General features: G+C 36.8%; 1 protein-coding gene across 1 annotated transcript in view; it reads right to left on the bottom strand.

Moving 5' to 3' along the window:
• The window catches only part of RYR2 (ryanodine receptor 2 (cardiac)), a 592,347-nt gene that overhangs the window by 21,727 nt on the left and 558,599 nt on the right, over positions 1 to 12,021 (bottom strand). Inside the window, exons 101-103 of the mRNA XM_011935762.1 lie at positions 9,890 to 9,950; positions 5,856 to 6,002; positions 3,113 to 3,247 (exon numbers count right to left, since the gene is read on the bottom strand). Of these exons, the coding sequence (XP_011791152.1) occupies positions 3,113 to 3,247; positions 5,856 to 6,002; positions 9,890 to 9,950 (343 nt within the window). The remainder of the gene's footprint in view (positions 1 to 3,112; positions 3,248 to 5,855; positions 6,003 to 9,889; positions 9,951 to 12,021) is intronic.

The following is a 12,021-nucleotide window of genomic DNA, read 5'->3' as shown; positions in this document are numbered from 1 at the left end:
ATCTGTAAAATGGAATGATAGCAGTGCCAACCTACAGCAAAAAGTTATTAGGAGACGACTGAGTTAATATTTATTTGTAAAGCTCTTGAGATAATACCTGGCCAACATCATTTATAGCCAAGTGCTATATAAGCACTTGATAAATAAAAAAAAATCTACAAGACCGTGGATTTGTAACTGGGATGGCATTTTCTTCCAGTTGAGGAATTAAGTGTATGGATGAACAACCATGAACATCAGAGTCCTTTCAGCTCTGACACTCCGTGTCCTCCAAGTAGGTCACTAGCACATGGAAATCACAAAGTCATATGCGTAACACCTCAGAATGGCAATAATGACAGGAAATACTGAAAATTATAGATGATTTTTGCATGAACAATACGATTTGCTCTGCTGCCAACTATGTACGGACTGATGAGTTGAAAGCTTTTTTCCCCCTGCATTTTCCATCAAAGGCATCCCTTTTTGAAGTTCTAAGCCTTCAAAAATTTAATCTTGACCTAAGAAAAGGGAATATTTTTATGTCAGCAAGCTATTATGTATCCCCAATTTTTAAATAACTTGCAATTCATTTGAGAGTTGTTATTTATTCGCAAATTTTTTTTATTAAAAAGAAAGTTGGGAAGAGAACAAAATGCCTAATATTGAAAAGCTAAAGAATGACAATCTTGTCTGAAGATCTCTAAATTAGTAAATAAAATAATATTTGTTTAAAGGAGAGGAAGGATGGGCAATTCTATATTAATGATCATTTATGATAAAATTTTAAATACAGAAAAACTTCTTTACACAAATAAGAGATTCGGGCGATAAATAAATGGCTCAAGAACAGGCAGTGGATGAAAAAGTAACATCAGGTTTCACTAGAGCTTCCCTCAGCCTCTGTCCTTTAATTCCTTCAGGTCAGCCACCTGTACTGTTCTCTCCTTCCTGCCAGGAAACAGTCCCTGCATGTAGTTAAACTAATTTTGGGAACAACTGAAGGCAGATTATCTTTTATAACATGGTGGGGAAAAAACTGTCTTAGACTTTTAAAAATAAAAAAATACCTACGGTAAAAAGAAATAGTATCAATCATTCAGACAGGAGTAAAGTCGATAAAATGAAAAGCAAACAAGTTTCTTTCTCCTGTGATCTATGGTCCTACTCTGGTAGGAATCCTTGTTCACAGTGTCCTATGAATAAATCCCTCCAGAAAAATGTTATGCATATTCTAGCATATCAAAAATATGAATTATTGTGTATATATCATTTCACACAATTAGGATCCTATCATACTGATCAAGATCTTGTTTTTTTAAATTAAGTGTAATTTAATTAAAATGTAATTTGTATGTCTCTCCATATCTGTATATATGAATTTCTCTCATTTTCAAACAGATGCATATTTGTTACGGATTTATCATAATTGACTTAATCAGGACACTACTAATGACCATTCAGATTATTCCTAGCTTGTGAGGGCAGCTGATGTCCTTGAACATACAGAGGCTTATTTGTGAGTAAACCTTTAGGTAAATTACTAGCAGTGGAATTAATAGGTCAAAAGATATGTATACTTAAAAATTTGACAGGTATCACAAAACTTCTCTAAAATTGTTGTCAATTCAAATTCCCAACCAGAGTCATGAAAATGCTGATTTTTTTCCCATCAATTCACCAACTATGGGTTTTAACAAACATGAATACTTTGCAAACCTGACAGGTAAAAAGTGTTTTTTTCATTGTTTTAATTTGCATTTCTTTCACTTTGACAGAGGCTGAGCATCTTTTCAAATCTGCAAGCCCACTGATTTAATTTTACCGTGAATTGTCTGGTCATGTGATTTACTTGTTTTTCTATTGGCTTATTTCTTCTTATTGATGTGATAAGGACTTGGTAGATTAAGGAAACTGGTCCTTTGTTATGGTGTTAAAAATATTTTTCCCATTTTACCATTTGCCTTTACTACTGTATTTATAGTTGCTCTTTTTTCAAATAATGTTTATGATTTCATAGACCCTGAGTTTTATGTCACACTTAGACCCTTCTCCATATAAAAATGAGTATTACTATTATTTAAGGCATCGAATTCTGTCTTGTGATTATTCCTTCTTATTGCATTAATATATGCTCAATTGAGAATTTATTTTTGTTTATAAAGCAACGTTGGTATCCATTTTTATCATTTTCCCCCAAACAGCTTGTCCATGGTACTAATGTCATTTATTAAATTATTTTTCATTTCCTTACTTCAAAAGCTATCCTTATCATCTTTTAATTTTCATGAGTATTTGCACCTGTTTCTGAACCACTCTGTCCCACTGATTTGTCATTCTTTAGTATAAAATTATCTTAATTGTTAGTCTTTGTAATAATGGTCATTCTCTCTCATCAATCTTTGGGGCTATTTTTTCTAGGGTAATTTATGTATCATTATATCAGCCTCTGTACCTACATCCCCAACACAAATGATGTAGGTATTTTCATGAGGAGCCTACTGAAGGATACATCTCTTTCCAGCTAGTGATACATATTTTGTCTCATGTTCCCCTTCCTGATCTAAGATCTCATGTATGATAACTAACTTCTCATTTGCCAATATTAGAGAGACAGGTTGTAGAACGGTGATATAAAGCAATATGAAAGCTTTAACAGCTGTTGATTTTTGAAAGCCAAAACCAAAAAAGACATTTAAGCCAAGATACTCAATATAAAAGCAAAACCCAGTAGTTCTATGAAGAGATACACTTTTGAAATGTAGTAATTTCAGTTAAAGTCATTAAGGTGACAAAAAACGAAGGCTTCCAAATGTTCTCGGGGAAATAATTTTACCTGCTGTCCTGGGATATGTGAACAACAGGCTTAAGCGATGACATGACTCCTTTGAGTTCTAAGTACATTACTCAGCAATTCTAATTATTCGGCTGTGCAGCACATACAGAAAATTGACAGAAATGCTCCTTTATGTTCTGCTAGAATTGAAACTGCTGACTCTTTAAAGAGCCGTGCAACTTTTTATTGTTTAGACTATTTTCTATTTTGCACTGTTAGAGAATAAATACACAATTACTTAGATTGCAGAAGCAGGAGACATTTTTGTTCATAGGAGATCAAAGGTTATGAACTTACCGTTAGCATATCGTCACATTTCATATCTGGTGTATCACCGTCTTCACTTTTATTGTAGAATTTTCGGAAAAAATTGAATGCCACCACAGTGTACAGGTACACAACAACAGCTAACAAGCCAACGGTTAATACGAGCTGGAAAGCAATGTGACAAGGAACAGGTATTAGAAATGTACACATTGTGGCATCTACATGGGTGGGGAGTGCTCTAGTGAGAACACAGCCATGTTTACTAGCAGCTAATGGGATCCATAACTTATTTCTCACCTTTCTTACCTCCTTGTGCAGACATTTATTTTCATATTCTCTTGATCAAGTTGTCAGACTATATTTTATTTTATTTATTGTGAGATGGAGTCTCGCTCTGTCACCAGGCTGGAGTGCAGTGGCGCGATCTTGGCTCACTGCAAGCTCTGCCTCCCGAATAGCTGGGATTACAAGCGTGCACCACCATGCCCGGCTAATTTTGTATTTTTAGTAGAGATGGGGTTTCTCCGTGTTTGTCAGGCTGGTCTCAAACTCCCGACCTCAGGCGATCTGCCCGCCTCGGCCTCCCAAAGTGCTGGGATTACAGGCGTGAGCCACTGTGCCCTTTCTTCATTTTATGAGGGCTGTTTCCCATAATTTACATTCCTAATAAAACGCATTTTGTTTTTATGATTGTAAATTATTTTTTAATTTTCAATCATATCCTACATAGAAATTGGTATTGCCCCTGAAATCTGGGGACACACAATTAGTAATAATGTATAATATAAATATTTTTTAAAACTGAGAAATCTTGCTTTGTAAACAATGACCAAAGTGAAAAACACCACAGCTAATGACCAACACTATTTTGAAGGCTATTTTTCTCAATCTGTAATTAAATGTCTCTGAAAGGTCTTTCAGCTCTAAGTAATCTGTTTTTAATTCCAAATTATACTTTAATTTTTGGATAGTTATAAGTATATGATAGAATTGTAGAGTATTTTTGATAGAATATGCATATGCTAAAAATGTGGCTTTTCACCAAGTTGGTGAAAATATATTTCTGGATTCATCACAGAAATTCCACCACGCTAACATGCCTTATCTTTATGTGTACTTTCTCTGATTACAGCACAACTTTATGGTCTTGACTGCGACTGCCTATGCTGATTAAGTCTTTACAAAATCACTTTACAATTATCTGGAGAAAACATGTTAGCTTAACAGAGGGTTTCATTCATTTCTATAAATGAAGTACAAGGCCACTGTGAATTTCTGCATGTTTTACCTGTTAGGACTATTAAACTCTACATATTTCTGCAAATGAACATTTGAGGCCTGGTGGGGTGGCTCATGCCTGTAATCCCTGCACTTTGGGAGGGCGAGGCGGGCAGATCACCTGAGGTTCGAGACCAGCCTGGCCAACATGGTGAAACCCCATCTCTACTAAAAATAGAAAAATTAGCCGGGCATGGTGGCGCGTGCCTATAATCCCAGTTATGCGGGCGGCTGAGGCAAGAGAATCACTTGAACCCAGGAGGCGGAGGTTGCAGTGAGTCGAGATCGCACCACTGTACTTCAGCCTGGGTGACAGAGCGAGACTCTGTCTTAAAAACAAACAAAAAAAGAAAATTTGATACCTCAAAAAGAAAGAAACCCCACAAAGTTCAGAAACTGAAAGTAGTGCCAGATCTTTTATGTAGAAACACACACAGATTTGGCATCTCCAGTTCTTTACTACACATACTGGGAGCTCAAACACAACTTATGAACTGACTGGCAGATAAATAGACTTTTTGTCACTAGACCCATGACTCGCTGGGCACATCACAGCCATAAGGAGAATCTAAAGTAACATATGTAAGAATAATGTGCTGAAATTTAGAAAACTAATGATAATGGAGACTTAACTGTGGACCCAGTTCAAAGCTTTTAGAGAGGCAATTATTTTAAAATGTGCTGGGCTACAAGACTCTGGAAAAGAAGGATTCTGTTAATCCAAATAACTAACACAGCATATGTTACCACCCAGTGGACACTTGAAAAATAGCAAATGAATTAATAAATGCATACTGCTGCAATATGCTTCATGATAATGGAAAGTTTTAACGTTACAAACGGGTTCCATTAGAACATGCATACTTCTGCCATATGCTTCATGATAATGGAAAGTTTTAACATTACAAGCAGGTTCCATTAGAACATAAGTGCATTTTCTGGACCTAGACCAGTTTTCTTCTGAGTCAGCATGACCTTGTCAAATATGAAACATTATCCTTTTTGCTCAATTTAAAAGTAAAGAGTATAAGATAAACAGTTTAAAAATATTATATCAAAATGCAGCATCTCATATTTTACAGCTAACACAATGAGTGCATCAGGATTCTGTAACCTATTTTGGTTCCGCATAATAACAAGTGGAGCAAACACTATACTAGAAACAAAGTGATAACTAAGTTCCTGAGTGCTTAATACGTGCCAGGGGCTGTGTTAAAGCATATACATTTGTTTTTATTTCATTTTCACAGAAATATGGTAAGGTATGTACTTTTATTATTTTCAATTAATTCATCCAAAGTCAAGCCAAGGCTTGAGTATAGGCCTAGAAGACCCTCAAACTGCTACTCCCTGCAGTTTAGAAGAGGTACAGACCCTTCCTTCCAAAAAATCTTTAAAAATGTACATTGCCATTTGAGGGGTGGTTTTATTTTTCTCTGCTTTATTGGTTGCTTTTTTATTTTCTGCAATGGAGAGAAAAAGATAAACTGCTTACCTGTTTGCCATTGTGAGTTACTGAGGACAAGATGGTTCTTAATGTCTTGAATCCCATAGCAATGTCGAGAAGGTGAGCAGCAAAAAAAAAGTTGTTATAGTGTCCAAGAACAGACATAGTCATATACCAGGCTAGGTAGAGGAAGGACTATCAAGACAAAACGGGGGGGAAACATGTCAGAAAATAGAATGCATGACTATTGGTATGGGTTAAGCAAAACAAGCCGGGAACAGAAAGTTAAACTCTACATGTTCTCACTCACATGTGGAATCTTAAAAAGTTAATCTCATGGAAGTAAAAAGTAGGAGAGAGGACACTAGAGATCAGGGAGAAAAAGGAGGTGCAGGAATAGGGAGAGATTTGTTAAAAGATACGAAGTTATAGCTAGATAGAAAAAATAATTTCTAGGGTTCTAGACCACTGTAGGATGACGGCAGGTCACAATAATATATAGTTTTAAACAGCTAGAAGGAGGATATTAAATGTTCCCAACACAACGAAGTGATAAATGTTAAAGAAAATGTGTATACTAATTGCCCTGATCTGATTACATTATATTTATCAAAATATCACTAGGTACCTCATGAATATGTACAATTATTTGTCAATTAAAAAAATAAAATTAAAAAGCAACTCCAATTTCACTCTTATAATTACTCTATTTACTTCATCTTCGTACATTATATATATATATATATTTTTTGAGACGGAGTCTCGCTCTGTCACCCAGGCTGGAGTGCAGTGGCCCGATCTCGGCTCACTGCAAGCTCTGTCTCCTGGGTTCACGCCATTCTCCTGCCTTAGCCCCCCGAGTAGCTGGGACTACAGGCACCTGCCACCATGCCTGGCTAATTTTTTTGTATTTTTAGTAGAGACAGGGTTTCACTGTGTTAGCCAGGATGGTCTCAGGATCCGCCCACCTTGCCCTCCCAAAGTCCTGGGATTACAGGCGTGAGTCACCGCACCTGGCCCCCTATATGTTTTTATAATTCTAGTTAGCTGTATCAGCTTGTTCTTTGCGTATTTTATTTTTACTTAATTTGTTCTGAAAAGGTCAGTGTCATTTTCCTTGAAAAAAGTTTTAAAGTGTTTTAAGAATTGTCATTGTTCTTATTTATCCTCCAACAGAGAAACATTTATTGACTTCCTATTCAGCAGCAGGCTTTCTCAACCCGGCGCTATTGATATTTTGGATCAGATAATCCTTTATTATGGGTGCTGTTCTGTGCATGGTAGCATGGCAAGCAGCATCAACTAGATGCCAACAGCATCGACCCCACCTCTCCCCCGAGTCATGACAACCAAAAATATCTCCAGACATTGCCAAGCATCATTAGGAGACAAAACTGTTCTCCAGTAGAGAAGGACCCTGGCTCTACAGCCAACCAAAGAACCAGTCACTTTCTCTCCCTCCTCTTCTTCCCTTCTTTGCTTTTCATTTATTCACTCACTAAATCAGTGTTTGCTGAGACCTACTAGTTATGAAATTACATGTTTTATTAACCAAGCATCTCACTTTACATGAGCCGCAGTTAGTCTAGGAGAAACCCAAATCCCATGTGACATCACTGTAGCTTTCACCTAATAATACAATTGGTTCTGTTGTAGAAGTCTCCTGGGTTATAATTAATGTTGATTATTCACATAGGCTGGAAAATGAATATACTTTTTGGGGAGGGCCGGGACTAATGCTGAATAAAAACATGGTGGCTGTTCTTACTTATGGGACTACAGTCTTTGTTGCATAAGGGATGTTTTGCTGGTGGAGTCAGAAGCTATCCATTTGGGGAAGGGACGGACACCTTCATTTTGACTGTAAGATATCTTAAACCTTCATAGAGAAAAAAAAGAGGGGGCTGAGCTAGGAAAGGGACTTCAAGGACCATGTGGAACTGAAGCTAGAGGTCAAGTGGCAGAAAAGAAAATAGCATTTTTAAAAAGCACACTGAGATAAGCAGAGTTTGCTTGGGAAGGAAAATTGGGTTTGAGTGGCGGGTTCTTGTTTTGCAAGATCAAGCTGGAAAAGTGTGACAGAGTTGGAGAGGCTTGAGGGCAAGTTAAAGGACATCTGTGTGCCCCACAGGAGCTTGGGTGCCACTGCAGGATCATGAGAAGGATAATGGTTTATGAAAAATGGCATTTTAGGAAAATTTCTGGAGCACCTACTAAGTGCTGGTCAATGTTCAATATAATTGCACACATGGTCTCTTTTTTATTTTAGCAAGCTCTCTGATGAACAGGCATGTTTAGCCCCAATTTATATATGAGGAAATGAGCTTGCTCCAGTTAAGCTATTGTCTAAAAACATTGTAAGTGGCACAGCCATTAAATTAGAAGACTACTGGACAAGCCCCAGGATGAGGTTACCAGAGCCCAAAACAGCAGCAAAAGTAAGGATAAGAAGGGAGATTTACAGAGGACACAAACAGGACCAAGATTCAGCAAATAATCAAATGCATGCTTTGGAGGGAGAAAGAAGAGAAGTCCATATGAATAATTTAAGCTTAGGTAGTAAGAAGAAGAAAAATATTAACAGAGAAAATTGTAGACTGAAGACTGGATTTGGAGGGGAGGAGCAGAGGAGAAGGAAGATGAAAATTTGCCATGGGACATTCAGATGGAGCTAATCTAATGAGCCATTAAGAAACGCAAAGACTGAGGAAAAGGAAAATCTATGGGCATAAGATGAGTAAGGAACTAAATGACAAGCTGGGCCAAAGGTGCATGTGTAGTCTACATATGTGCTTGCTGCACAGTTAAATTTGAACGAGAGAGAAAGAATAAATGATTTTTAGTTTAGGTATGTCCCATGAAGTAATTTGGGACATACCTATGCTAAATATTATTTTCTGCTTATCTAAAATTTAAATGTAACTAGGAATTCTGAATTTCATTTGGTAACCCTGTCTGTGTTTCAGAGAGACACAGTAATAGTGAAGGATGAATACATGTTGAGAGGTGATTGGCCAAACAGAAGCCATGAAACTGCAGGTGGACAGAAGCCTACTAAGGTAGCAGAAAACTGAGGAAAGACTCCGTCCTGGATCTATCCATGCTCAAGTTATCTAGAGAAAATACATAGCAAGATGAATATTATGGATAAGCTGCATCTTGGCAGAAGCTGCATCTGGGCAAAAGTGGGCTCTGCAAATATTGTGGCATGGAAGATTGAGCTTAGCAGGCAGAACTTAAGACGGACTGGCCACTTGAATGGAAAATGCCCATTAGAGCCAAAGTTGAGGATGCCCTCTTGTTATTTAGAGGAGTTGCTTCCATTTGGATGAGAAGTTATTTGTAAGATAGTGTATTAATAGTTTACAGTTCTAAAAGATACTTGGAAGACATGATTTTGAACTCTTAGAGAATGCTCCTAAGATACCCAGGGTTCTGGGTCCATGGCTGGATGAGGGAAGGGGTAAGGATAGAGGCAGGAGAATTTGGGGGCTATCAAAGACTTCTAAATAGGAGAATGGAACTAATGTTAACTACAAAAGTCAGTGCTAAAATTAAAGAGTGAAATCTTGAGACACCTGGCGGATTTTAGTAATAGGTATTTTTTTTTTCTATTTTATTTGGATATATATTAGGGCCCTATATTTAGTCTCCAAAGAATATTTGGTAAAAGGAGAATTAAAAAAAAAATCCATAATTTAATGTACTTAATTTGGGGAAAACCTAAATTTAGCACAATTAATGTTCTTTGAAAATTATTTAGGTGTTTCTTTTTAACATCTATAAAACTGAAGTATGCCATTGCCCAATTAAAACCTTAATGAACATATTCACAAATCTGCATCTCAGTTTTTCTTTTGTGTAAATATATTTTCATTTTAATGTTTTGGCTATTGAAAGAAATGGAATAAGAGATGGGCTCGTTAACCATATCATTCTGTGGCTCTCTCTCCAGATCTGGTCTGTATGCAATGAATTGGTATTTGAAACATTTTCTAAATAACCATCCTTCCATCTACCGAACTCCCACAGACTTATCTAATCAGAGTGCATTTTCTTTTGTGATAATGAAGTAGGCTTACGTTGTCAGTGAAAACGACTCCTAGTTTCCACATCTGATACTTCACATCGATAGAGCTCAGTCTGCAATGACAAAAAAAAGTGTAGTTATGCACATTAATCAAAGACTCATAGGTTTGCAAGAGCTGACGGCCTTCACATTCAATGGCACAAGACTTGGAAACCTTCTAAGGAAACTAGTTCTATCCCGGATGCCAAGGGAGGAGCTGAGAGCCAACTCTGACTGTATCCTAGAGTTTCATGATGTGTTTTTAGAGGATCTTGGAAACCAAAACACCATCATCTTAGTCTTATGTTATTTAAAAATAGTCCTTCCTTTTTCACCTTTTCCTTTCCTACATTCACTATTAACTTTCTTCTTTTTCTTTTCTTTTTTTTTTTTTTTGAGACAGAGTTGCACTCAGTCACCCAGACTAGAATGTAGTGGTGCAATCTGGGCTCACTGCAATCTCTGCCTCCCGGGTTCAAGCGATTCTCGTGCCTCAGTCTCCCGAGTAGCTGGGATTACAGGCATGCGCTACCACTCCTGGCTAATTTTTTTTTTTTTTTTGTAGAGTTGGGGTTTCATCATGTTGGCCAGGCTGGTCTTGAACTCCTGATCTCAGGTGATCTGTCCGCTTTGGCCTCCCGAAGTGCTGGGATTACAGGCATGCACCATTGTGCCCAGCTACATATAACATTTATTCCTTGAAACTGTACTAAATTGGCCAACATATGTACACATCAAACATTTCCTCACTAACTTTTATATGCACTTGCAATGGTATGCCAACAGAGTAACTTTTGATTCAGATAATAAAAGCTAGCATAAATATACACATTTATTTTACAACTATCTTATTTTATAAATGAAAGGGCTTTTAAATTGTTTTTACTTAATTTCCAGAAAATTCACCTTCTCTGTTTCCTTTTCCATCCCGCAGGAATTTAGCCCTTCCCCTCGGTTCTCATAGCATTTTGTAGCCAATTCCTTTTATTATTATTTCCTACATTGTCTTAAAGTTGTGGGTACTAGTATATGCATGTATGTGGATATATGCCTCTCTCACTAGTCTGTGAACTCCCCAGCTCCATGCATAATAGTTCACACACTGAATGTCTAAATACATATATGTTGAATGAATAAATCCTACAGTAAATATTTGTGATCTTTGTAGATTACAAACACGTATATTAAAATATACGTGTTAATTTTCATTTTTCAGAACTTGCCACTGATTTATTGGCTAGAAATTATAACTTTGCCAACCTTTCCAATATTCCAGCTCTAAGTAATTGATATGAAATAATGCATTATAACATAATGGCAATATTATTTTCTAAAGGGTTTCTCTAGACTTAATGCTTTAGTCTTTATTGCCTTCTTTAATCATTTCTTTTAATTAGGCTAATCTCAAACTATAAATGCTAAGATAAGTAGGTGCAAATCAAAGGTGACTTTTTAGGAGATTTTTTTCACTAAATGAGTTAAGGCTCATTTAACTTAGTACAGGATTTAAAAAAAATTTTATCCTTAAAGAAATAAAGTTATCTATGAACTAGAATTAATTTTATCACAGGAGCCTTTAAAAAAAGTTCCACAAATATTTATAACAGGTTTCAATATAAGAATGTTTTTTCTTAAATTAAAAAAAGGAAGAGTTGAGAGAAAAAAAATGGAGTAATTTGCATGAGAGCATAATTATTTTACATTAAAGCAATCTAAAACAAAATAACGGTTTATATCAGGATGTGTGAATTTCCTATGGTGGTTTCTTATTTTATTTTAAAAATTATTCTTAAGAGTTATTTTCCATCTCTAGCATACTTTAGTGTGACAGTATGCCATCAACATCACACAGCAGCACACCCCACTGATTTCTCACCGGTAAGTGGTAGCCATGCTGTTTGGGTGAGGCTGACCCCACCCCTGGGGCAGGGCCATGGCTGAGCTAAGCCAATCAGAACACGGTCTTCCTGGTCGCGGGGACGGGAGGATGCCAAAGCTCCAGTCAAGGGTAAACTATAACCAGGAAGCTTAGTTTTGCTAGATGTTTTGAGACATGATCTCCTTTCCTCCCCAATGAGGACACAAATGCAGACTATCTGACTGCTTGCAGCCATTCTACCCCCAGAAATGGAGCTGGCCACTTAT

Source organism: Colobus angolensis, unplaced genomic scaffold (genome assembly GCF_000951035.1).
Source record: "Colobus angolensis palliatus isolate OR3802 unplaced genomic scaffold, Cang.pa_1.0 Scaffold148, whole genome shotgun sequence".
Lineage (NCBI taxonomy): Eukaryota > Metazoa > Chordata > Mammalia > Primates > Cercopithecidae > Colobus > Colobus angolensis.
This window is presented reverse-complemented; position numbering and strand designations above follow the sequence as displayed.